Source organism: Thunnus thynnus, chromosome 21, assembly GCF_963924715.1.
Source record: "Thunnus thynnus chromosome 21, fThuThy2.1, whole genome shotgun sequence".
Taxonomy (NCBI): Eukaryota; Metazoa; Chordata; class Actinopteri; order Scombriformes; family Scombridae; genus Thunnus; species Thunnus thynnus.
In genome coordinates this window covers 3,359,215-3,386,539 of record NC_089537.1, presented here as the reverse complement: position 1 = coordinate 3,386,539, position 27,325 = coordinate 3,359,215, and the positions used below count along the sequence as shown (strand labels likewise).

The window sequence follows — 27,325 nt, the reverse complement described above, 5'->3', positions numbered from 1 at the left end:
TTGTCTCTCTGTGTTTTTCATGTCTTTCAGGGAGGGTAAGACGTACCGCGTGTACGTGGTGACGCCTCTGCTACCTGGCTTCGAAGGTGACATCAACACCGGAGGGGGCAGCGCCATCCAGGCCGTCATGCACTTTAACTACAGGTGTGTTTGTGTGTATCTCTGTGTTTGTTTGTGTGTTTGCATGAGTGCACCCACGTGACGAGAAAGCTGTCATGAACTCACGTGCTGTTTAGGGTTCGTTTAATGAGGGTTAAATCCAGGAAGGAGCAAAAATAGATTACCACACCTTATCTCTGTAACCACAGGGCTGTAAACTCTTGACGTACACGTGTGTGTGTGATGTTTGTGTGTGTGTGTGTATGTACATGCCTTTCCTTTTGAGGCTGACATTTACTGTGTAGCCTGCATTCTTGTGTAAACACTCAGCCCTCCCCATGCAAACACACTGACACACAAAGGCTTGTACTGTGAGGAATGTGGATCTGCTGCTCATCCGCATTTGTCCTTCTCCGTCCCTGCAGGACCATGAACAGAGGAGACCACTCCATCATCTCCCAGCTCAGGAGAGAGAGTAAGTCAGAGGCCGACGATGACAGCTTTTACCCCATGTTTACCGGCCGATGATGACGGCTTTTACCCCGCGTTTACCCGCCGATGATGACGGCTTTTACCCCGAGTTCACTGGCCGATGATGACGGCTTTTACCACGTGTTCACACTGTCAGCGTCTCAATCGATTGCACTGTCTGTATGTACAGCAGTAGCCCTACAGCTGTTTAAAAGCAAAATATAAACTGCTACTACTGCTTTTATTATTACAAACGTTATCAGCACTTGAAACACAATAACACCACTTGAAACCAGATAAGGCTGCACGAACCTCTAAATTTGTTCTTTTGTTAATAGAAACACTTTGGAAATGTTTATCAGCATTTGGATCCGGATACTCATTAAAGTAAAGTACATACAGTATAGTAATGTGCCAGTGTGCAAAAATATCTTAAGGATTTGCGCTAAAAACTAAACATCAAATTTCATTGAAATCTTTAACCAGGCTTTTGAAATATTGCCTAACTAATATAAACAAACAAAAAACAAGCTGTCAGCACAAGGAATTCATTAAACCTTATAATAAAGTAAGACCCTTTAACAGTAATGTGTCTGAATGGCGTCATGAAGAGTATTTGTGCTCATTAAATGCACCCTGCTGCATGAATAAAGCTTCCATATGTAGTTCTGGAGGGAAAGCATATATGCAGCAGTATATGTATCCTTTAATATGCATTTAATTATTTGAGAAACCTCAACTTAGTCTGTCATTAAAGCTCGAGTCCACAGCAGAACCCAACCAAACCCTCGTATTTAACCCCGACTGCACAGGCCCACACACAAAACCACAAACATATAAAACAACACACATGCAGGACAAACAAAAAAAAACCTGCACATCTGCATTCTGGTTTGTGCGTATTTTAAGATAAGTCATGCCTTTAATCACACTCCTCGGTTTTCATGTTTTAAGCCATTAATTTCACGTCATACTTTTGACATCAGTGCCAAACGTTTCTTAAAGCACGTTATGTTTTCAGTTTGACTTTCTAGCTTCAGGTTTATTTTAGTGCACAATGAACATCAAGTTGTAGAGGCTCAAGAGACTTTCTTCTTCTTTCTTTTTGAAAAATGAGCTCTAACTGTATATTTCATCATGTCATGAATTTGGCGATTAAATGAACCAAAATCGTATTAGCACTTTAATAATAATGATAAGAAGAATAAGAATGATAAACTTTATTTATAAAGTATCTTTCATACACAAAATGCAGATGGTTTAAACAATGGTTAGAATATTAAAATATGTTCAAAAAGAGGAAGAGAGTAAAATAATAAACAGTCAGTTAATAAAAAAGATTTAAAACATGGAATAAAATCTCTGCTGGTGCTAATCTGTTCCCATACAGGAGTGTTATATGTGAGACCAAGTGATAATATACTCAGATCTAACTGTCTGGTACTTACAGTGGGAGACCAGTGGATGAACTACATCTCTATCGCTGGTCTGAGGACTCACGCTGACCTGGAGGGGAGGCTGGTCAGCGAGCTCATTTACGTCCACAGTAAGATGCTCATCGCCGACGACAACACCGTCATCATCGGTAAACATGTCTTTCAAGCATTTCTCAAGCACTTAAAGGATCAGGCTGTTGATTTTCTATATTTTTCTTATGGTTAACAAATCTCATGTTTGGATCCAAAACAACAATGAACTGATCAACTAACAAGTATTGCGTGTGTATCTAAAGTCTGATAAATCTTATTCCTCCGTTGTTGTTTAAAAACTGTTAAAAACACGTCAGTGAGTCACAGCGCTGCGCTGGGTGACATGTTCCTTCATCATGAAAAGTTTGGTGAAGTTAGTTTGTTTAGAAACGGCTCCAAAGACTAATAACAGCATCATGTTTTCAGTCTCTGGAGAGTAGTTCTGCGTAAGTCAGACACCACTGAGCATGTGCAGGAACGCGATTCTGTTTACAGCTTTGCTAGCTTGTTGTGCTGCATGTCATAACCTCTCAACTTTGTGCTACATTGTAAATATCTCAAAGAAGAACTTCAGTACAAAGTCCCAGAGTTTAAACATGTTAGAAACCAAAGTCATCGGTTGGATCGTGCTGAGGTTTGTGGATTCAGTTTCAACTGCGACCACTGAGGCTAAAAATATACATTTGTTCTGATGGGAGAAAAAAAACAACAACCACCAGATGACAGATAGTGGTTTTGTTGGTTTTTCTCCAAATGTGATCATGTTTCTGTACTTGACTTGAATGTTTGCAGCACTGATCCAGGTAAACTAAAACTACTCCTAAACCCACTGCCATCGTTCTTACTCTGCAAATCCTGAAAGAACAAAATGTTTCTGGTAGTAATGTCTTGCTTTGATACCTTGATATGACATGATGTGTCTAAAACTGTGTTGAAAATGAGAAGTTACAATAATATCTGATAACAAAATTAACTGAAATATTGCAGGTGTTTCTGTTATTTTGTCTACTTTAAAATGTAAAGGAAATAATCAACTTCATACCCTTAAACAGGGACACATTTTAGAGGAATTGATTGTGATTTCAAAAATTATATTATATATATATAAATAACAAATCTCTTCAAGTGATTTTTAATGTATGTTTTATATTATTTAAATAGAATTTCAGGTCCTAACTTAAACAACAACACTTTGGATGATCTTACTGCCTGTGTTAAAGGATCAATGTGTAGAATTTAGTGGCATCTAGCATCTGGAATATAATATTCATAAGTGTGTTTTAATTAGTGTATAATCACCTGAAAATAAGAATCGTTGTGTTTTTGTTACCTTAGAATGAGCCCTTTATATCTACAGAGGGAGCAGGTCTTCTTCCACACAGCCGCCATGTTTCTACAGTAGCCCAGAATGGACAAACTAAACACTGGATCTAGAGAGGGTCTTTCATGTTTTTTGCATGTTTCGTGGCCACTGTAGTGGCACACTACACGCTCCACAATCTGCAACCTCACCACTAGATGCCACTACATCCTGCACACTGCACCTTTAAACATCGGTGTTTGGTTACTTGAGGAGTTTGAGCTTTAACATGCGGTCTGAAATCAGGTGTCGCAGCGCCATCTGCAGGTGGACTCAAACCACATGTTTCTTCTTTTGTGTTACTGTAGGTTCTGCCAACATCAATGACCGCAGCATGCTGGGAAAGAGGGACAGCGAGGTGGCGGTGATCGTGGAGGACTCGGAGACGGTGGCCTCAGTGATGGATGGACAGGAATACCAAGCTGGAAAATACGCTCTGCTGCTCCGCCTCGAGTGCTTCAAGTACTGAAACGTCCTGAATCTGGTTTATTTAACATCTGATTAGTGTCAAATACAGTTAACATTAAACATAAAATAATTTAAATACAGGGAACATTAAGTAAGATAAGATTAATTAATTACTCATTTATTTGCATGCAGCAGTGATGCTTCTATCTTTGATTTAAATCATTAAATTGAATCTATTTTATCCAAACTGTTGTAGGATTTTATATTAAAATGTGCAACACAGTTGAGCTTAAGTGCCAAACTGGTGATTTTACAAAAGTTTAATTTATATAAATCCACAACAGTCAACCTGAGAAGGAAATGGGAAACTGTTTATTTATTCTGAGGTCTGAAAGATTGTTTTATACTTTTACTACTTTAAAGTTAAAGTACGTTTGGACAGAACTAAAACCAAAGCAGTTTACTCCAGATATCTAATTACAGTGATCAATATCAATATCAATATCAATTCCAGGTTGTTTCAGTTCACTTTCTAAGACAATATAAAATCAAACAATTCTTAGTTCACATATTATTCCTCATTTCAGTTTTATGAACTTTATTTAACTCATTATTAAAACAGTTTTCATGTTTTTTTTTCGGTGAGATTTTTCTAAAAAATGAAGCTTTATGTGTTTATGAACGTCTGCTGACGGCAGGATGAATCCACTAGAGGGCCAAAGGGGCATAAATAAGCTTCTTGACTATGTTTTTATGGTTATTTAACACAAATTAATGTAGAAATATGCAGCATGTCAATGTTGATGCAAGTAGAGAAGACGAGTAATAAAAGCAGAGCTCACTGTGTGACCTTCATCACTTCACTTCTCATTTTATAACTCTGCACAAAAGTGACTTTTTATTTTCCCTCCTTGAACTTGAACTCTTGTTGTGTTGAAAAAGAAAATATTTTATCTTGTTTTCTCGTCTTTCTCTTCGACATACCAGAGATTTATTATATTTATTACACCTTTCCTCTCTTTTAGTTGATAATTCAGTTTATTCAGCTCTATTATTTGAATAACAATGTAAATTTCACCATTATGTGTTTCTTCTTCTTCGTCTCCTCGCAGTTTCCTGCAGCATTCTGTCTCTTTCATTTCCTGTTTTGGTGTCTTTTTTTTGTCTCTATAAGTCTCTCACCGCTCCGTCCTGCTCTCTGTTTTCCTCTCAGGATGATTCTGGGCGCCAACACAGATCCCTCCATCGACGTGTGCGACCCCATCAGCGACCAGTTCTACAAGGAGGTCTGGATGGCCACCTGCGCTCGCAACGCCACCATCTACCAGAGGGTAAACCTCATATTGCTCTTCTGTCTTCATGGAAACCTTTTCTGGAGTCTTAACTCAGAATACGCTTTTATTTTCTTTTAGCGTGTTTGTTATTTTGGATGAGAATTCCTTAAAGCATATCCAGACCGTCCTTTAGACTTTTAGATCAGATTCTTGTTAATCACTCGTATTTTCAGCAGATTTTGAAATTTCAAGGTTTTTTTTGTGGAGGAAGGTAAAACAAAAAGATAAATATGAATATTCTTTGTCTTGTCAATTTTTCACGTTTTTCCTTGAGTTGGATGTTCAAGGTTTAGCTGATTGAAGGTCAGTTTGAAAACAACAGTGGAATCTAAACCACTGCTGTTGTTTATCACGCTGGAAGAAATGTTTCATGTTCAGCAGTGACATTTTGCTGTATTACTACTTTTTTTGGTAAAGCTTAGCAAGACTTTTGATGTCTCACTTCACTCCACAACATGGTCAAATCTATACACATGCACTGATGTATAACCCTGAATGTCAGTGGAAGATACTACGATAAGCAGCAACTTTCATTTTTGTTGTTATAAATTTCGAACCAGCTCCTGATACCAAACTCTACTCGTCAGTCTGACTCTTGGCTCTCTCCTCTTTGACCTCTAGGTTTTCCGCTGTCTTCCGTCCAGCGACGTCCGGAACATCCTGGAGCTTGAAGGCTACCTGGCCAAGTTGGGCCTGGACAAGGAGGACCCGGCCCGCGCTCGCGAGGAGCTGAAGAAGATCCGCGGCTTCCTGGTCCAGTTTCCTCTGCAGTTCCTGTGCGAGCAGAACCTGCTTCCTCCCATCGGCTCCAAGGAGGCCATGGTGCCCATGGAGGTCTGGACCTGAGACAGCGGGACTCACCTGTGCATTCATGTATTCACGCACAGCTTACGGAAGGGTCGATAACGTCCACTCTGGTGCCATGTTGGAGCTGCTAGTGGCTGAAAACAGCTGCACATACATTTTTAAATGTAGATAATTTAAAAAAAAGTTATTTTTGTTACATCAACAGCTAATAACAGTATAGCAGAGGCTTGTAGTCGAGGTAGTGTAAACTAGAAGAAGGAAGAAGGGATTTTCTGCCCTAAGTAGAGTCTCCCAGGCAGCAGTTTCTCCCGAGCTTTGCACTGTGGTTATATATATATATATATATATATATTTATATATATATTGAGCCACAGAACATTTGCTACCTAACGTTTGCTTTATAATATCCAAATGTATGAACTTTAACTTAAACGTGCAACCTCAGAGGAACGTCTTCCTGTAAGACTAAACCCAGGGTTTAATCTTTGAGCGTTTTACAGAGTAGAGACTTAGACGTTTTACCGCCTGAGAAACATCATCACATGATCAACATCAGCAGCCAAAACAGCCTCCAAAATGGCGTCAGATTTGTGACGGAGCCTCCGCAGCATCAGTGCTACTGAATGCACACAGATTAACATCACACCTGCTTAAATTACACACATATACTTTATATGTACCAACAGCAGACGCAGCGTCGTCTGCAGCTTCTCAGAAGTGATAATGTACACTAAGTACATTTAAACACACAGAGAGAGGACTCAGCCAGCAGACGGAGCGTTGAACTCTACAGTGCCTCACAGCACGGGCCTCACGTTTACAAGAAGAAGAAAAACAGGATGAGGAAAGAAATAAAGTAATTGATCCACTCTGAGGCCTGATACACCTCCTCCTGCCCCCTCACCACCAAGCTATTACTCTCTAATAATCTCTTTTTTTTTTTAATAAACAGCCTGCTCCTCCTTTGCTCTCTACTATGCAACGTCCAGGACCGGAGAACGCAGCTCCGACTCTTCTGCGCTGGTTTGAAAAGACACTAACAGACACTTTTATGAAGACGGCAGAGCAAAGAAGAGAAGAAGAAGAAGAAGAGAAAGGTCGAGCTGTCGGACGTCTCCAGCCATTTTTCTATAACTCGTCTGTCTCGTCACATATCTCCGTTCTTATCTCTGAGCTCCTGCTTTTACATGTAATATTTATGTCAAACAGAAAATCACAAGTGCCAAAGATGACAGACTTCAGCCTGATGTTAATATGTTTATTTACATTCCTCATACTGTGGATTCTGTATCAAACCTTAAGTGACCTGTTTTTATACTTTAAAGGCTAAAGATCTCTTCTTCACAGTTCTTTTTTTTTTGGCCTATTGGACAACATACATACATACATACACAGATTCTGCATGATTACTTTATTACGATGTTGTATTCCAGTCGGTGTCGGAAAGCAGAAATATTGATCTGACGGTTCTCCGGCTTTGAAAGTTTCTGTCGAGCAACAGCAGATTTCATGTCAGAGATGTTCGATGATGTTGGAAGCTGCTGGTAACGATTACAACGTCCTCTCCACACCAGGAAGTGTTTTAGATAAAAACTCAAACTGTGAAAGAAGCAAAAGACCCTGCACACACATGTACTGTAAGATTTTTTTGATTCTTTCATAGTCATTTAAAGCTGCATTAATTGATTTAATTGTTTCTTTTAGCCTCTTTGTGGCAGCATAAAGGGCTAAAAACACTTAATGTCAATAAATGTTAAAAGATCTACTTTCTTCACCAGCTCGTCTCTAGTTATGTCTGCTGTTGTTTGACCTTGTTTGCCAAAAAAAAACGGCTGCCTGCAGGAAAAAAAACAGTTGATGATGAGATGAAGAAACCAAAAATGAAGAGCTAAAAGAGGCTAAAAGTAGAGCTGATTCTCTCTTTCACATCTCATATAGTCATTTGATTCTATTCTTCATATGAACATATTGATTAGTGCAGCTTTAAGACCACGTCATTGTGAAAGGCGAATTCGAGTTTAAGTTTCGTAACATTTTAGGGGAAGTGGGTTACCTTGGAAGCCTCATGTACGCGTTTCCCTTCTTTTGAACTTCAAACTCAAAGGCTCGTCTCAGGATTTCTGATTTTCTGACATTTCTGGAACGCAGCATTTAATATTTCTCAGTGTCTTCCTTGTTGGTCTGTTTGTGATCTGCATGATGCTGTTTTTGTGCTGTAACAAAAAAACCAACCCTCCTAACACGGATGTTACCTGCAGCCGACAGCATGACAGCAGCTCGTTGCCATTTAAAAAGCATGAACCCTGCAAGCTGAATGAAAGCCATGGACGTGTTTGATGCTCAACAGTGTGCCTGCCAGATACACCTGAAACTTCTCTAATGTTTATATATATTTATGGGAAAATGGGACCTTTAAATATGTTCTTCTTTTTAATCTTCCTCTCTACCTCCCTGTGTTTCTACCTCCTGCTCCAAACAGTGAATTCTGCGTCATGTTTATTTCACCTTTTTTAATGACGAATTCAGCTTTGGAAAAAAAAAATCATGAAACATTTGCGGCTGTCTGGCTTTTTTTTTTCCAAAAGTTTAAAAAAAAAAAAAAAGCAAAATGGCCTAAAATGGCAAACAAACATTAAAAGTTTGTTGTTGTGTGCAATACCAGCCTGTTTACATCCAAAACTTTAAAGATACAGCAATCAAAGAATCTCAATTTGAACGATGATATTTATAATGGTAATTAAAGGAAAATCGCGGCTCTAGTTGTTATTGTTTTGGATGGTTTCATAGTTATTGTTGTAGTGTGAACACAGACATTCAACACACATATTGAAGGTCTTACAGTCTCCAGCAGCTCCCGTCTCTTCTCTGTCTGGCTTTGATCACTGTGTCTTTATGAAATGCACTATTTGCACAGACTGTTGTTTTTTTTTTTCTTGTTGCGACCCCCTTAAAAAAAACAAAAACAATCTGCAGTACCACGTCATGTGTTGCTTTTTTGTGAAATGGTGGAATAAATGAGGTATTAATAAGTCGTTGAAAATGAATCTGGTCTTCATGAAGCTTCACCTTCAGTTTTTCACTCATCTGTTTTACCTGAAAGGCAAAAAAAAAATCATATAAAAAGGTATAAAATAGCTATTCATATGAAATATGAGGGGTGGTAGTAATGATAAATGACATTAAAGGTGTAATATGTAATTATTGTATTTCCAACAATGTTCAAACCCAGAGAAATCTGTCATTTAATCAAAGTAACGGACCGTTTCATTTGGTCGCCTGTCGATGGCGTCATACCTCCTCTACCAAAGAGTAAACACGCACCAGATGCATACGGCGGCGCTGTGTTTGTCCGCTACAATGGCGTCTACCAAAGAGTAACTTACACACATACAAGATAATACATCGGCGTTGTGGTTGTTCCACACAAACTGTTATAAATGGACTTTTATTTAGATTTAAGCCACATTTTCATGATAAATTTAGGTGGTTTTTAACTATATCTTTTAGCTGGAAGAAGGATTTTAGTCATTGGACGTCTGGATCTTAAGTTATCAGAGAAATAAACTGGGCAAACGTTAGCAGCAGCTCGGCTAACAGCCCGTACCGGACGTCCGGTGGTCGCCGCACATCGTCGGAGAAACACTGATTTTTTTTGGTGAAACAGCTTTATTCAGTGTTTTTACCTGTAATCTGCGGGTCTGTTTGTTCTGGAGAGGAGGAGACCTCTGCGGGTAAAAACATCCTGAATGATGAACACTGGAGTAATCCTATCCCGGTGAAGCTGGTTATTTAACAACGAAGACAACAACTCCCATGATCCCTTGCTACTTCACACCGTCATCACACTCCGTCTTGTTTTGATTGAGACCCCTGGTGGCCGAAATTACATATTGTGCGTTTAAATGTGATAAAACATGAACAGAAAACTGACAAACGTCCACGTGAACTGAAAAATTTAGTGTCCAGCTGTACGTGATTTGATTGCAGCACTTTGTCGTCCAGAATATCAAATCTTTTCAACAGAAGCAGGGATGCCATGTATTTTATTGCGTATCTGTATTTTTCTGGGATTTGTGGAGTATTGGGGAAGAGTTTTATGTGTCAAGAAAAGTTTTAAAATGTTGATTATTTCTACAGTTTGCATCATTTTGGATGTGGTTTCACAGTAACACAAATTTTTGCTCATAAACATAAAAAATAGATAAAATGATCAGAATATCAAATCTTTTCAACAGAGGCAGGGATGTAGTGTATTTTATAGCGTATCTGTATTTTTCTGGGATTTGTGGAGTGTTGTAGAAGAGTTTTATATGTGTCAGGAAATCATTGTTACAGAGAAAGTTTTGAAATGTTGAATCTTTCTACAGTTTGCATCATTTCGTCAGTTAAAAGTTAAGTGGATTCATGGTAACACAAATTTTCCTCATAAACATGAAAAAATAATAATAAAATGATTATTTATGAAACATAAGGATTGGAGAAACACATATATACAATATCTATTAAATTAGTTGTGATATTTCTTCCTGTGTGAGTGTAAAAGTGAAGCTCCTGTACGCAGGATTTAAACATCACATGACAATTTTATCTCAATATTTTTAGCAAGAAAAAACCCATCAGGATAACGTTAAAGATCTTCTCATCACACAAAAGATTTTTACACATTGGTGTTTTAATTTTAAGTTCACGTCTGGAAGCTGCCCAGTATAACCACAGTCTGATGTGTTGAGCAGCTTTACTGGTGCAGTTGGGAGTTCAGTGCTTTGCTCAAGAGCAGCTCAGCGGTGATGATGAGGGAGAGGAAAGTATTGATCTTTAACTTTCCCCAACACAGATTCATCCGTCCTGTCTGGTGATCATACTGCCGACCTTCTGCCCACCTCACTAACCGAACTGGCTGAACTGGATCCAAAGGTTTTTGCATGTAAATGACAATTTTTCTCTACTGTCTATTGAATAAAGGCAAAAACATGCTAATGTTCTGCATCACCATCATCTTCCTCATGAAACATTTACTTCTGTAAATTCTCTCAACTGCACAAACGATTGTTCCTCTGATTTACAGCTTCACAGTAACTCATTCAACCATAAAAACACATAATGAATACAGAAAGAAGAAAAACAAAACTGTGTAATGTAATACAATAAATGTTCCTCTGATTCCATTAACAGCTGCATCTTGTAAAGGTCAATTTTGTCAAATTTAAAACCACCATAAGAGCAGAATGACATGAAGCTAGAAATTGATTTAAAGAAAATGTGAGTGTGTTCACTGTAACAGTATATCAGAGAGTATATGAGCACACACACACCTGTGACATTACAGCTGCAACCAGTAGATCAACAGACAAAAACAAAAAACAGGAACTGCTTTGCAAATATTCAAAATATATTCTTGTTCCAACATCTGGATTATGAGGATTTACAGCTTCTCTTTGTCTAATGTTGTTGTTAACTGAATGTCTTTAAGGTTATTTCACTGTTGGTCAGACAAAACAAGCAAATTTAAGACATCAGCTTGAGCTTCAGGACATTTTATAGATCAAACGATCAGTCAGAGACGTAACCTTTAGTCGCAGCTCTGTATGACCCCACCTGTGTCAGCTGGATATTCTTGTGGGGGAAAGTTGACTGTTGTGAGGATCAAACCAGGAGCCTGAGGCGCACCGATAAGATGAAATCAACCTTTATATATTTCAACATCTTTTGTGCAAAGCTGCAAATGTCTCAAATCAACAAGAGCGAGATAACAGTCACCGCAGGAACGTCAGAGTAGATGCAACACATTTTTTATCAGTCTGGTTTGACTCAGTGATGAAGGGGAAACTGTTTCACTTCATCACACCTCTAACTGCCATCATCCCTCCTGCCTCTTCTATCATCGCTGAGTATTTCTCTCTCTTTGCTCAGTTCTTATCAGGCTGTCAGACGAAAGTAAAACCCGTTACTGATGGAAATGGAAATAGCTCTGTCCTCAGAATACCTCAGACTGTCTCTAATTCCTTCCTCATGCAGTTCTCATTTATGCCACTAGATGGTGCTACAGAGAGAGAGACGAGTTCACATGTGTGTCTTAAAACTGGATATTAAAAGATCCTTCAAATGTGCTTTCAGTTGAAGTGATGGAGGCCAAAATCCACAGTGTGTCCACACAGTCATTTAAAAGTTGATGTTAAGCTTATGTGAGGCTGAGTTAGTCACATCAAGTGGATATCTGACACATTTACAGTCTTTTTAGCATCAAATTCTCTCTTTGTGTTTCCTCGGACAGTGTTTCCCTGTTGAGCTGCAGGTGGAAGTATAGTAACAAAAAGAGGGACTTTGGCACTAAAAAGACTGTAACGTTGAAAGATATCTACTTGATTTGACTCATTTGGACGCTGAAGCTTCATATTAGCTTCAGAAAAAGAATGTAGAGTAGTTAACATGCTAATGTTAGCTTTATTGCCAGCATAGTTATGTTAACATGCTAACATTTAGAATTCATTTAGCATGTTAGCTTTTTGTTTTGTTTATATGTGTACAGTGTTCATTTATTTATATTTTTTCATTACATTTATCATGTCATCCTTAACATGCATAGAGTTTGCATGGAAACATGATGCTAACATTTAGCTTGCATGCTGATGTAAGTATGTTTACTTACATCAGCATTTAGCATCAGCATCAGCATTTACTTACATGACTAAGGATAGCATGTTAGCATTATGTCACATATAGACTGAGTTTAGCACTGCGTCATTTTGTCAAAGTTGAACATGAACAACTTTTGCTGCAATGCAACACTAAAAAGACTGTAACGTTGAAAGATATCTACTTGATTTGACTCATTTGGATGCTGAAGCTTCATATTAGCTTCAGACAAACTTTTAAATACATTTTTGCACAGAAGGAGGACTGTGGATTTTGTCCCCCATCAATTCCATTGTAAGTGCATTATGAAGGGATCTTCTAATGGTCAGTATGAACAGGAGGAATGATTACAGCAAGAAAAACAGGTTTAATGTTCATGTGGGCTCCTGACTGATGTTTTAAGACACACTTGAATAAATTGTGAACTCGTCCTTTAAACTCAGTCTTACAGCTTTAACTGTACTCTTCGTCTGCGTTTGTCTTTCCTGTTTTGGGCTCAATGAAAATAAATCTTAATGTTACAGCATAAGATGAGACTTTAGACAACAGTGTGGTTTTGTATTTGGCCCTTTTCTGACCTTATCTAATCAGTAACACAGTAAGTGGCCTGTTAGAGCTTTTGAAGCTGATTTTCTGTAAATGGAGAGATATGAGTGTTGCTCCGTCCATTCAAGAGGAGTCAAACGCACTGTTGAAACATGCTAAATATATCCATATACGAGTGTAGTGTCAGTGGATAAGAGTATCACTATAGAGACACTGGGGGAGAAATAATGTATCTATTCCTTTTATCTGTGCATTTAATCGCTCATGACTTTTTGCGAGTAACCGCTCGTTATTTTGCTCACTATTGTTTTGTATGTATATATGGGTCTGAAAAATGTGTAAATGTGTTTTTTTTACATTTCAACATGACAGTGTGTACACGCACAAATCCAGCTCCATAAAGAAACGTTTACTTCCAGTTTGTTGTGGAAGAACTTGACTGATCCAGCACCTTTAGGTCGAACTGTGAGTCAGACCTGATCACCCAACATCAGTGCTGGACTGATGGGAGCAAATCCCTGCAGCCAGTTCCCAATATCTGCTGGAAACCAGAAGAGTGGAGGCCATTATAGCAGCAGATTAATACCAATGGCAGTGCTGTCCACATACTTTTCTGTAGAATTGAATTTATGGATTTGGATTTCATCTCTTCCATTATTAAGGCTTGACTGATCTTACAATTATTTTCTTGATAAAACCTCAGAAAAATTCAAGAAGATGCCTTCAAAAGTCAACAGTACAAAACCCAAAGATATTACGTTCACCATCATGTAGGACAAAGAAAAGCATCAAATTCTTACCTTTGAGAAGCTGAAATCATCAAAAGTTTTGCCATTTTAGGTGATATTAGGTATTTTCTTTGTGTTGCATGCATCTTAAGGAATGTAAGAAACCTTTAGTTGAGGCACCGTGTTCATGTGTTAATAAGACGAACTGGAGCAACGTCTAGTGTGGGGCCCTCAGGTGTAAATTCACCTTCACCGCTTGATAGGAACGACACCAAGATGTCTCAAATGTATATATATATATATATATATATGGCAGCTGAGCTAATGAATAATAAAATGTTGCTATGGACTAAAGACAACAGTTCAATAAAATACTAGAGAGTATAGTCAGTAAAAATGGCAGCAGAAAGGACTATTGTGTGCTTGCAGGTAAACACAGGAGGGCCAGTGGGGGAGCGGTACTTATCTCAGAGAGGGGGTGATCGCAACCACACCCCTCCGCCATCCGCTGTTGCCTTCCCCCTTCCTGGTCACAGCAGTAGCGTCTTGGCCAGGGATCGTCACTCGAGTCGTCACGCTAACAGTGGTTCCTCCACCATGTTGGTTGCTACTGCCCACTGTTTCAGCCCTCTTTGTATCCAAAAAGCTCTCCGGCCCTCTACAGGCGTCCTCCAGCACTCCTTTATCCCTTCACAGGTGTCCCTCTGTGCTAATCAACCCCAGGTGTCTCTCCTTTGCTTGATGAGCTCTGTTTCTGTCCAGTCCCACCCACCTCTGGGTTTCAAAGTGACAGTCTGTTTTATGGGGGTACCCAGGGAGACAAACAGAGGGAGAAAAAACACAGCAAAGCAACACAAAAACACTTTATTGACAGGTCCATATCATAACTCATCATACAAAGGAGAAGTCCACTGATAATGGAAAACCTATGTTGAAGAAGTGGAAAGGTATAAAAGATCCCAGCTCAAGTCGGCTTGTTGTTCATTATATTTGCATGTGACAGGAAATAAAGCCGTATTCAACTTATGCTTCTTTGTGTGTTGGATCATCAGAAACACATAGTTACAATTAGCTTAAACAAAAAGACTGAAACTATTATCACAATAGTTGCTGATGAATGATTTCTTGATACGATTCTCAGAAAAATGGAGACAATAATATGAACAAATGTGATTTAATCCAACATGTCTTCTTATCACTTTCACCACTTGTAAGTATTTATTCTTTGAAAGCATCACGAACACACTTTTGTCAATCTGTCAGCGTCTCTTAAACACTTGTGAGCAGTTTGAAAAGGTGGTTTGGTTTGTTTGTGGGTGTGTGTGTGTGTGTAGGAAACACCTGACTTGACATGACATTAATCACTCAGGTGCAGCTAGAAACAGACACATGACTCCATATAATAAGAGATGAAAACACCCACAGAATTTAATTATGCTAATTGCCACGTGCACAACTTTCTTCAACATAATAGTCTGTAAAATTTAACACGAGGACTCGACTCGTTCCTGTAAAAATCAGTCTCCTGATGTGATGAAGGTTTATTTTTTACTTGGAAAATACTCACATCTGATTGACTGACAGGTGTTCATTAAATTGGTGCTCAAGGTATATTAAATTGCAGGTAACCATAGCAACAGGGCTGATGGTTCATTGAATAACTGGTGAAACTGACCCAGCTGTGTGTTAAACTGACTACAGACACAGTTTAAAACAGGATCAGGATCATTGAGATATGTATTACTATTGATCCCCACTACACATGGAGCTGAAATGATTGGTTGACAGAAAATAATTTGGCAACAATTTTGATAATTGGTTTAATCGTTTTAGTCATTTTTTAAAGCAAAAAAAATGCCAAAAATTCTCTGGTAGCAGCTTCTCAAACATGAATACTTGCAGGTTTTCCAGTTTTCCATGATATAAACTCAACATCTTTGTGTTTCTGACAAAACAAGTCATCTGAATGTTAACTTGGGCTTCAGGGAATAATGATTGACATTTTTTTTTTTTACTATTTTCTGACATTTTATAACAGAGAAGCTGTGTGCACATCCACAAAACACACAGGAATATACCAGTCAGAGCTCCTTTGACTTTTATTTATACTTTACAGATTAAAGGCGGTCGAAACGGTACAAATAAAAGTATAGAGGTTCTCCTTGTATCTATCAATTTTATACACTGAAGAATCAACTATTAAAGAAAAAAACTGTTAATAATGAAAATAATAATTGTTTGCAGCCTTACAGTCCTCCTATGATGGAATAATACAACCTGTGCCTCAGTTTCCTTTGTGCACTTTGATGAAACACGACACATGTAAAGTCCTCCAACTGGATTTTGAGACAGAGACCCTCTTCAAGACCAGGACCCCAAGCTGGAGGATGGAGGACCTGCAAGAGTTCAGACTGATCTTCAGTGCTGCTAATCAAGGTGCAAACATGAGGCAGTTGTTTGCTTTGCCCGGTTAGTAATCCACCTTTTATTAAACAGCTTTAAAAACACATCAGCAGCTTCTCGTCTGTGTTGAAAGGTTTTGGTTGTAAGAGCAGATGACGGGCGTGTCCTGCAGGTGAGTCAGAAGCTGCTGACAGGCGTCTTCAGACTATCTCAGGCGGTGAGAATCTGTCATCAGCCGCAGAGAGCGGTGACAGTCAGGCGTGTGAAACCTCGACCGAGCCTTCAAACGTTACATAAATCTGTCCCTGCACGCTCTGAAAGCTGCACATGTGAGACGCTGAGCTCACTGCAGCCGAGGGTGGAGGAGTTATATAGGTTGAGACACAGGTGTGATTCCTGAAAATGTTCCTGGAAAAAAAAAATGTTCCTGTGTTCAAAAAGTGACATAAGAGGCAGAGGTGGGAATAAAAAAGAGGAGCCTCGTCAGTGTGGTTGTTAGAGGTGGAAAAGGTCAGATCCTTGACGAGTTAAAGTCCTGCATTTATAATCCTAATTAAATAAAAGTGTTTTTAAGGACTCGTACTGCAGGAAAATGGCTCCTGTTACTGATATATTATTATATATGACATCATTAGATTATTAATACTGAAGCATCAGTGTGTAAGCAGCAAGTTACTGCTGGTTTGAACTACTTCATATACAGTTAACAAAAGGTCAGCGGATAAATCTGAAGGGTTGTGAGATGATTGAAGGGGGAAGAAAGACAAAAAAATGTTGGATAACTTCACGTCTTTGTGCTTTTAAAGGACCAGTGTGTAGAATTTAGTGACATCTAGGAACAGACTCGGCAGAAATATGTTTTAATTAGTGTATAATCACCTGAAAATAGGAATCGTTGTGTTTTCTTTAGCTTAGAATGAGCTCTTTATATCTACAGAGGGAGCGGGTCCTCGCCACAGACTCCGCCATGTTGTACCGCCATGTTTCTACGGTAGCCCAGAACGGACAAACCAAACACTGGCTCTAGAGACGGCCTTTCACGTTTTTCGTGAGTTTCGCAGCCTCCTACAAGCTTTGAAGGGGAAGAGGAGGGGTGTCTGCAGCCTCACCACTAGATGCCACTAATGCACCTGCACGCTGCACCTTTAACAGTTATTTATATGAAATGTGTGAAATGTTTAGAGGCGAAATGTTTGTGTGGTGGAACTGCTGACAACCAGACATAAGATGTATAAAGACCACTAGTTTAATCTTTAACATTCGTTGTATTATATAAGCTTATCATGTGTTTTTTTTGTTATGATTATGACATGATGTGATGATATGATGTATGATCGTGGATGAGCTTGAGAATGAAATGCTTTTTATTTTCTACAGTCCATTTTTATCTTGATCTTAACGTTAAGCTTTTCCTGAAAATGTTACTCATGTTTACACACAAGGTGTTTGACACAGCTCAGTAATTATTGGATGTTTACCATCAGCTTATGAGTGCTGTATGTTTAATTTACGTTATGTTTGATATAATGTGAATATAATACAATTATTTTCCTTTTGTTCTGTTCGTCTTGCCTCTGCAGGTAATGTGAGTGGTGCTGGGACACTTGGATACTAGGAAATATCAATTTTTTGATTCATTAATGTAAAATCATAATCATAAATGTGTTATTGTAGCTGCTGAATAAATGTAATGGAGTATAAAGTGGCATAAAATGGAAATCCTCAAGTAAAGTTGCCTCAAAATTGCACTTAAGTGCTTGAGTAAGTGCACTTAGTTGCCTCTTCTGTTCGGGTTTGTGTTCATTTGAAGGGATCTCGGTCTGAGCAGAGCAGAGGCCACTAATGTTACTGCTGAAGTGTCCTTCTGATGTGACATCAAGACATTAATGAAGCAAGAAAATGTCCCATGTGGGTTTTTTAAAGGCCATTTTGGCAGTCAGAGCACAGAGGGCAGGGTGGTCGCTGCCCTCCTGGTGTGTGCAGGCTACTGGTAGTCAATGCTTGAGGGGGAAAGTCACCTGCAGCTCAGAATGATCGATTACAAGTTTTGTCCTTAATAAGCTGCCATACAAGAACAGACAGCTGTGCAAATCTGCCTCTTTCTCCATCACACAGTCTATGGAGATATGTGTGTGTGTGTGTGTGTGTGTGTGTGTGTGTGTGTGCGTGCGTGTGTGTGTGAGACATTGTGGGCGTCTCTGTCTGTAGCGCAGCCTCCTCCTTACAGGCCACTCCCGGGAAGCGCGCTGCTGTTTCGCCACACAGACGGACGGAGTGTGTTCGCCCTCAGTGCGCATCGGCTGCTGTGCGCTCCTGCCTCTTCTGTCCGTGTCTCTGTGCGCGCGCGCGCGTGTGTGTCTCTCTATCTCTCTCTCTCTCTCTCCCCCCCCCCCCCCTCTCCCCCTCCTCCTCCTCGGTCCTATCTCCTCTCTCCTCTCCTGTCCAGATTGGAGGTCGAGGTGGAGGCATGTAGCACCGGATTCACCGCGCCGCCGCCGAGCAGCATGTAGCACCTGGATCACCGCGCACATCGCCTCCCTCCCTGCGCTCCTCCTCCGTCTTCTCTCCCTCCTGGAGCGGCCGTTTCTCCTTTCGGGAAAGCATCGCCTGCACAAGGATATTTCGGGGATTATTTTGGGGCGGGTGGGGGGATTTATTTATTTTAGAGGAGTGTGTGTGTGTGTTCATCCCCGCCGCTCTGCACCTCTCGGTCGATGGTCGTTGAGGAAGCTTCCATCTTGAGTCCCGTATCTACCGAGAGAACCATGGCGAGCGACTCCCCTGCGCGGAGTCTGGATGAGATAGACCTGTCTGCACTACGGGTAAATGTCTCCCTCTTTGTGCACGTGCATGTGGTGTCTATCTGTCTGTGTGTGCGCGTGCGTGTGTGAGGCTTTTAAGCACCTGTCCACCCTCTCCCCTCCTCTCCTCGCCATCCTTCCTCGCTGCTTTTACTTTCCAAGCACCGCGCAAGGATGCGTCTCCCTGCGCCTTCATCTGGTTTTGCTGGCCGCCCGGTGGTGTGCGTGCGCGTGCGTGTACTGTAGCCTATGTGTGTGTGTATATGTGTGTGTGTATTGCCGTGCACGGCAGCCAGTGATTGAGGAAATCAGGCCGGATGATAAGAGTGTGTGATCGCACCGACACTCCTGTTGTTATTTGTTGTTGATGTTTTTTTCTTAACAATTGGGACGTGATGTAATGAGGCCCTGAGCTGCTGCTGTGCGCGTGCACACACCCTCGTGCGCGTGCGCCAGACGGCATAATAGAGGCCGCTCTGTCTGTACTATGTGGGGCAGATGTTAAGCTGCCTGCTCACTGACAGATTCACAGCACACACACACACACACACACACACACACACACACACAGATACAGAGGCTGCACGGCAGGATGCAGATGCACGCAGACACGCACGCACGCGCGCGCACACTCACACACATACACCGTGAATAATAGCGATGATAACCGCAACAGGAGCGAGTTCCGCCATTTCGTGATGTTGTGGCGACAGCAGCATTGCATCAGTGGCTGTTTGTGGGTCTGCGCGCGTGCACACGTGAATTGGAGGTGTACAGAAAGAGACAGCAAAGGAATGTGTGTGTGTTCGTGTGTGCACGTGTGTATGAGTGTGTGTAAGAGAGAGAGAGATAAGCACACTGATGACACATTCAGAGAAATAGGCCTTTAAACTTACAATTTATTTTGATATCATGTGTGCATGAACAGTAGAAGATGAACTACAGATGTCATATGACTGTGTGTGTGTGTGTGTGTGTGTGTGTGTGTGTGAGAGAGAGAGAGAGAGAGAGAGGTATTCTGCACAGCTCTTCTTTCTTCTCATTTTGCCTGCTGCTTACGCAACACACTTGTACCTGCAGAGCAACAATCAAGTCTGGACATGATCGACCGGGTGGGACTGGATGTGTGTGTGTGTGTGTGTCAGAGATACACACACACACACACACACACACACACACACACACACACTCTCACACACACAGAGGGGGACAAAGAAAGACAGAAAGATGTGAAGACAGAATAGCTGGATGTGAATGTTCTTGTAAAACTGATAAATCCTTGCCTTCTCCTCCTCTCCTCAGTGGCAAAACGACTAGAAATTAGGTCACCCAGGACGGAGCAGAGAGGGCTGGGGGGAAACATTTCAGCGTGACGCAAAGCCTGTCGCAACCACACACACACACACACACACACACACACACACATATACACACACTTCCTGTTCCGCGTCACGTCCCAAAATGATCTCCTCACATCGTCTCCTCCCGTAGTCTGACCCGTCGTCACCTCCCTTAGTCACCTCCTCACCTTCTCCGTGTCTCGCGTCCTCCTCAGGTTCACGTCGACTGTTGGCTCTGATTTGTGTCAGAGACTGAGATTCCTCTTATAGCGCTGGACGGGGACGGTGCTAATAGCTGTTAAGAGTCTTTACGGAGATGTAGCTACACAGAGGTCACGTCCTTTTCCATTTTTCAGACGGAATGCAGTTCATTCAGGAGGGGAAGGAGCGCTTTTTAATGCTCTCCTAAAAGGAAAGCTCAGTTGTATTTCCAACCTGAGTGTCTATTTCTTCTTTTATCCATCAGTTACGGTTACAGCTTCACCTGCTGAGATGAAGAAGAAGAATGAACAAATAATTTAGTCATTATCACGACTGTTTTACCATGTTTCAAATTCGTATAAGCCGTCATGTTCCGCTGAATAAAACTTTCTTGTCTCAGGAATCAGGGAAACCATTTATTTGAAATTATATATCATAACATCACAGCTAGTGAATCTTATCCAACGTGACATCTAAGCCAGGTCCATTACTGCCATGATGTTGTATAGTATTACTAGATAACACTCACTGACACGTAATCACACAGTCAAATGTTGTTTTTGAATTTTCTGCGTCTTTGCACCACCTTGTAGTGAAACGTGTTCACAGGTGTCCACATGAACAGTGAAAGAGGTTTTCCTCGCTGTAATCATTCCTCCTGTTCATACTGGATATTAAAGGTTCAATATGTAAGAATTGCCACTTTTATCCAAACATACAGGGGGCAGCATATCACCCCTCCACCCTACCACTCTCTTCTTCCCAAACGCATCACCACACCACCATTATTACTCACAGAATATAGTGTAAATCTCAGTGTTTACAGTGAATCTGTGCTATGGCGTCGTCAATATATCAAAACGCTACAGAGACTTTAGAGCCAGCGGTAAATTACCAAAGAGCTGCACGGATCAGAAAGCGGTTGCACCATGGAGATAAATTACAACATAACTCTGAGTAACAACTAAATATTTACACACATGCCTGAAGGGGAGGTTTAAATTATAAAATGTCACAGAACTCACTGATGGTAAAACAGCAGTTTTTCTGCCACACAGCATCATTTTTTTCACTAATTGCTGCCATTTTACAAAACAGTAATCCAGTAGAGAGCTAATTTATTGATATGATATTCCGATATCGATCTAGTTTACTGCAATGTGCTACGATGCCAAATGGCTCATTACAGCTTTCACATAGCTGGTTGGTCTGATCAGCTGACATGAACAGCTGATGTCTCCTCAGCCAGCGTCTCCAACAAGGTCTGTGCAACTTTTTTTATCCAAATAACAGGCGTTATTTGAACACCTAATTATGATTTACTGCATACAAACTACTCTGACCTTCTGGTGGCACTAGAGTCATTAGGATACATCGTTTGGACACCGTGAATAGATTTCATGGTAATCTATTAAAGAGTTATTGAGATATTTCACAAAAAAACTAAAATATCAACCTCATAGTGGCAGTAGAGGAAAAGTCAAACGACCCCCAGAGTCAGTAGGAACCATGAATGTTTGTACAAAATCTCAAGATAATTCATCCAGTAGTTGTATATTTCAGTCTGGACCAAAATAATGGACCAACAGACCAAAGCTGTGTCTCAAATCACATTCTTCTGTTAGTACACTTTCATGTAGTACACTGTGTACACTATATACTTACTGGTGTAGTGCACAAATTTTGACAGGGTAGTGTCGTCTCAAATCAAACACAGCCGCTGTGCACTTACTGGAAATGACGATCACAAATTAGCATTAGCTAGCGTTAGCATTCGCGTTATCGTTTGCGCTACCAAATCATTACAGACTGCTAAATCAACCCAAAAAACATACTGATGGCTTATATCCGACAACAGTATAGTGGTGCTTAGTGCTAAAAAACACATGAATAACTTACAACGTACCTGGCCGCCATTTCCAGTTTTAAAAGTGGTCCCTCACAGTGTGAACGCACTTATGCAGTCAAAATGTTAAGTGTAAGTACAGAAGTATGCGATTTGAGACACAGCACAACACTGCCATCCTTAGAGCGATGCTACTGATAGCATGGCTAATAAACATCTCTGCTACACGATTTATGAGACTGAGATGGGAGACAGATCAGAGACGCTGCTTTGTTCTAAAGAGTCACAAGCTAAAACTGTTGGGAACCATTGATTTATAGTAGAACTGGTATCTCTGTTGATTACCAGAAAAAAAGGTTCTTCATTTACACTTCTGCAGTGTTTCCAGACATAGACTGTAAAGAATATAGACGTAGCCACCGTGACGTCACCTGTTGGTTTCTGAAGAGCGGTTTTGAAGCTCAAAGTGAGCGACTCCGGCCGTCGCCATCTTGGCAGTGCCTGACTCTGCCTCATTCCCGCCAAATTCAAAATGGGCAAAGAGGTGGAGCTGAGGTGGGCAGAATGAAGCCTGGTGTCTGAAACAAGCCACCTAGCGGCTAGTGACCCGTCACTTAAAGCAGCCACGTCCTATAGGGACCAAAACCGGTTTTTGTACCAGGCTGTAAATGTTTATTTCTGCTGTAAAGTTGGGCATTTTAACATGGTGGGGTCTGTGGGGATTGACTCGTTTTTGGAGCCTCAAGTGGCCATTCAAGGAACTGCAGTTTTTGGCACTTCCACGTTGGCTTCATTTATCAGCCTCGGAGGTTGCCGCTTGGTTCCAGACAACTCCAAAATTTTGACCTCCAACTTGAAAAAGTTTGATGGAGCGTCTCTTGAAGTCAGAGCTCCGACTACATTTCAGAGGGAAATATTGTTCTTTCTACTCCACTACATTTATTTGACAGCTTTAGTTACTTTTAAGGTGAAGATTTGACACAATGGATAATATAACAAACTTTTAAAACACAACACATTGTTAAATCTGTGTTCTGTGTGTCAATGGGAAATCTCACTAGCCACCTAGCCGCTAGTAAGTCGCAAGTGGGTCTCGGTTTAATATTCATCAATTCTCTTCTTCCGTCTTTCTACTCGGCTGATGTTTTTCTTATGTGTGTGGTCCGACTGTATGTGACTGCTGTAACAGGCGTGTACAGGTGTGTTTGTGTGTGTGTGTGTGTGTGTGTGTGTGTGTGTGTGTGTGAATAGGCTCGGTCCTCCAGGATTAGATGTGCTTCTGTTTGACCTTGAGTAGAAAGGAATGCTGCTTTTTAAGCTAATCCCCTTCAGGAGGCCTCACTGTAATAGTCTCAACGCTCTCCTGTGGCCTACTGTACGCTGACACACACACACATACACACACACACACACACACACATGCACACACACACAGGCACACACACTAATACCAAACACACACAGGTATGCGTAAAGATCGAGATCTGTGTTTTGGGAGGTTTATTGAATTTTAATCAGCCTGAAGATAAGATTATCTGCTGTGTGTCTGTGTGTAGCTGTGTGTGTGTTTTGCTGGGGTGTGTCTTTGTGTGTGTGTGTGTGTGTGTGTGTGCGTCCACAGTTATCCTGTTCGGGGGTTTCTTTGGTCACTATCAGTGGTCATCCTCTGGGTCATATATTGTATATTTTAACACCAAACACAACACACAGACTCAATATATATAAAGAATTAAAGGTCCAGTGATAAATGAAAGATGAATTAACGTTTGCTTGCAGGTCTTTCACATTCTTTCAAGGATATTTCTATTTTGCCTTCATACCAAATTGCAGTTATTTCCAGGAAACGTCTTAATAAATTATTAGACATTTCTATGTTAAACTATTATTCATGTATCTCTTGCTCTTTATTTAGGACTAAAGTGAAACAGGAACTTCCAGGTTCAGTTCCAGAAGTAAAACCTCATTCAAAATCACTTCTACATAACACAAATGATAAAGACTCATATACACCTTCAGTGTCTTGTAGACGGGTACGCAGGAGGAAATGTCCAAGAGAGAATCCTTCACACTGTCCTTTTATTTGCAATAAATGTTATTAAAGACACGTTTCAGTCCTTAGACCTTCATTAGGTAACTCAAATGACAAAAAATCCAGTCCTGCAATATAAACAGCATGTTGTGGGGTTCACTTGAGATGTTAAAAGTTTTAAAGTTGTTTATTTAAAGGAATAATTTGATATTTTGGGAAATGCACCCATTCACTTTCCTGCCGAGAGTTAAATGAAAAGTTTGAGACGACTCTCATGTCTGTAAGCTAAATATGAAGCTATAGTTAGCAAGCGATTAGCTTAGCTTAGCTTAGCTTAGCTTAGCTACAGCTAGTGTCTGTCTTGTTTGTGTGTAAAACCGAAGATTAAAAATGACAAGTTGTGGATTTATGTGCTTGACATTTCTGTTTCGAGACCTTTAAAGACACAATTTCACACAGGTTACCGATGGAAATAAACTCATTTAGACTCTAACTATATTTCTCCAGGAGAAATCAGGTTTCTTGTTTACATAACGTGTAAGAAATCAGATTACTGCAGGAAGCAAACTGTAGTCTGATTACTTAAATGCATGTAAAAGAGAGATTTCACTGATTTACAAAGGGTAGTAGAAAAGCGGTTAAACAAGAGAAAAAGCGACTGAAACTGATCTGCGTTAGCACGTCTGTAAACTCTGTAAGTGTGAAGGTTACCTATTGAAGGAATAATAACAGTGTGGTGATAGTGAGGCTCTGTGCAGGGTAATACCACAGGTATGCAGCGCTCACTCAACCTTTCACTGTGTTTGTGTGAGTGTGAAGGTCAAATTCCACCTTGAATTCCTACATTCATCTCATGTCCTTAATGTGGTCAGACGTAGTTTCTCCTGACTAACTTCTCCCTGTTCTTCCTCCTCTTCCTCATTTGTGTCCCTCTCTCTCTCTCTCTCTCTCTCTCTCTCTCTCTCTTTCTCTCTCAGGACCCAGCTGGTATCTTTGAGCTGGTTGAACTGGTTGGTAATGGCACCTATGGGCAGGTCTACAAGGTAAGACTTTATAATCCTCAACTCCTACAGTACTTATATAGGTGTGTGTTGGTGCCATTAAAGCAAAAACAATAATGGAGGACCTGTAATGGTCATATTGACTTGTCAGTGGTCTTTTAATGGACTTTGGATACATTTAATGGGTGTTTTCACATTGATAACTCTTTAATAACACTGTAAACCTGCACAAAAGGCTTTAAATAATCCCACTTTTTACCTTTTATTACTTAACCCATAAATAAATCACTTCAAGGTGAACTCTGCTGATTTCCCACCTAAAAATGAGTAAAAAGCCTTTTGTGTTTCCAGATGAAGCTGCTCTGTGAAATCTGATAAGTTTCCTCAAGTGATGTCACATGAGTCAGCGTTGGTTGTGGCTGAAGACAACAAGTTAGAAAATGAAAAATAATCTGGAGGTGTTTAGTTAGAAAGAAGTCAGACTGGTATTATGACACAAAAAAAATTACAAAAAGTTCAGAGAAAACATATCAGATATCATAAAAACAGAATAAAATAAAAACAAATAAAGGTGGTATTATATATATATATATTATATGAAGTACTTTTTTTAAAACAAATGCCAACCTGTCCATAAGTCACGTCCACATGATTGTGTAGAAACAGTTTTTACTGGTAGTCAGATGGTTCAGATGCAGAACATAAAACTGCAACTTCCCAGTTCAGTTCTGGCTGTCGTTCTTCTCTCTGTAATAATATCCACAATTATGCCAAAAATAAATAACAGCTTTTATCACGTTTCACTTCCACTGTTGTGACTGTGGTGTCTGTTTTTACCTGACGGCGGTTCTGAGTTGATGTGTCGAGCTGCGTCTAAACTATGTGCGGCTCTTAAAGTTGGAGCTGAAATTAACAAGATGTGGCAAGTTTATAGCATTTAAACCACAAGACAATTCAAAATGCTTAAAATAAAACATAGAAAGCATCAAGACGACATGTTCAAGAAACATTATAAAATGTTTCTGTATTAATACAATAACAAATAATTGCTCTATTAAGACCAAATTAAACAACATCAGCCCTCAGATTCAGCTACTAACTGTAGCATATAAATCTGTCTTGTTTGTTCTCTTTAGTTTAAATGTGGTTTTACTTATTATGAACTCAGCTTTAATGGAGAAGTTAAGAACATTTCAGGTATTAAATATTATTATTATTCTTCACTTCATCCTCTTTTCATCCCGACATGAACTCACAAAATCTCATTTTTATCCAAAACTAAAGTTACTACTAGATTTATAGTTTGTCAGGCAGCAGAAGACGCCCACGTAGAGTGTGTGTGTGTGTGTGTGTGTGTGTGTGTGTGTGTGTTCTCTCACTTTGAAAGTTTAATTAACACACACACACACACACACTCACAGAGCATCAACACATTCAATCTGTCTGCTGGACGTTCTGCATTGATCCGGTGTTTGACGCCTCCTCGGCTGAAATAATTTATCAACCGAACAAAACGAACACAAGCGCTGCTCGTCCGTTAATTAAGACCTCGGACTCAAACATGATAAAACGCTGCAAGAAAAAGATTCAGCACACACACTGATATTGACAGAACATCCGCTATAAGTACAAAGTTTTTAGTTGAGTATTTATAGTATGTCTTTCATCACTCTCACATACATGACCAAATCTACTAAATCTTACAAAATATTCAACAGAAAGATCAATAAAAGCAGTAAAATACTTATTTATTAATGGAAAGTAATTGAATTTTGAGCTGCTAATAAAATACAAACACATTTCTGATTTTTGCCTGTTCAGCTGACTCGCTACGCTACACCGGAAATTC

The 27,325-nt window shown here is 40.1% G+C and overlaps 2 protein-coding genes and 1 long non-coding RNA gene across 13 annotated transcripts in view; 2 read left to right on the top strand and 1 right to left on the bottom strand.

The window, feature by feature from the left end:
• The window catches only part of pld1b (phospholipase D1b), a 55,435-nt gene extending 46,455 nt beyond the window's left edge, over positions 1-8,980 (top strand). For both annotated transcript variants that reach the window (XM_067577686.1, XM_067577685.1), the window contains exons 21-26: positions 31-144; positions 525-574; positions 2,021-2,155; positions 3,708-3,861; positions 5,021-5,138; positions 5,763-8,980. In XM_067577686.1, the coding sequence (XP_067433787.1) occupies positions 31-144; positions 525-574; positions 2,021-2,155; positions 3,708-3,861; positions 5,021-5,138; positions 5,763-5,987 (796 nt within the window). In that variant the 3' untranslated portion in view covers positions 5,988-8,980. The remainder of the gene's footprint in view (positions 1-30; positions 145-524; positions 575-2,020; positions 2,156-3,707; positions 3,862-5,020; positions 5,139-5,762) is intronic.
• On the bottom strand, positions 8,867-11,490 carry LOC137173015 (uncharacterized). The gene is made up of 2 exons (XR_010925099.1): positions 9,632-11,490; positions 8,867-9,041 (listed from the first exon to the last, which is right to left on the bottom strand). It is a non-coding gene; the product is annotated as an uncharacterized lncRNA (long non-coding RNA).
• A 7,013-nt stretch (positions 11,491-18,503) lies between these two features.
• tnikb (TRAF2 and NCK interacting kinase b) overlaps positions 18,504-27,325 on the top strand; it is a 68,226-nt gene continuing 59,404 nt past the window's right edge. For 6 of the 10 annotated variants that reach the window (XM_067578737.1, XM_067578740.1, XM_067578739.1 and 3 more), the window contains exons 1-2: positions 18,504-19,080; positions 25,453-25,518. In XM_067578737.1, the coding sequence (XP_067434838.1) occupies positions 18,973-19,080; positions 25,453-25,518 (174 nt within the window). In that variant the 5' untranslated portion in view covers positions 18,504-18,972. The remainder of the gene's footprint in view (positions 19,081-25,452; positions 25,519-27,325) is intronic. The other 4 variants (XM_067578744.1, XM_067578741.1, XM_067578742.1 and 1 more) reach the window with 1 other exon arrangement.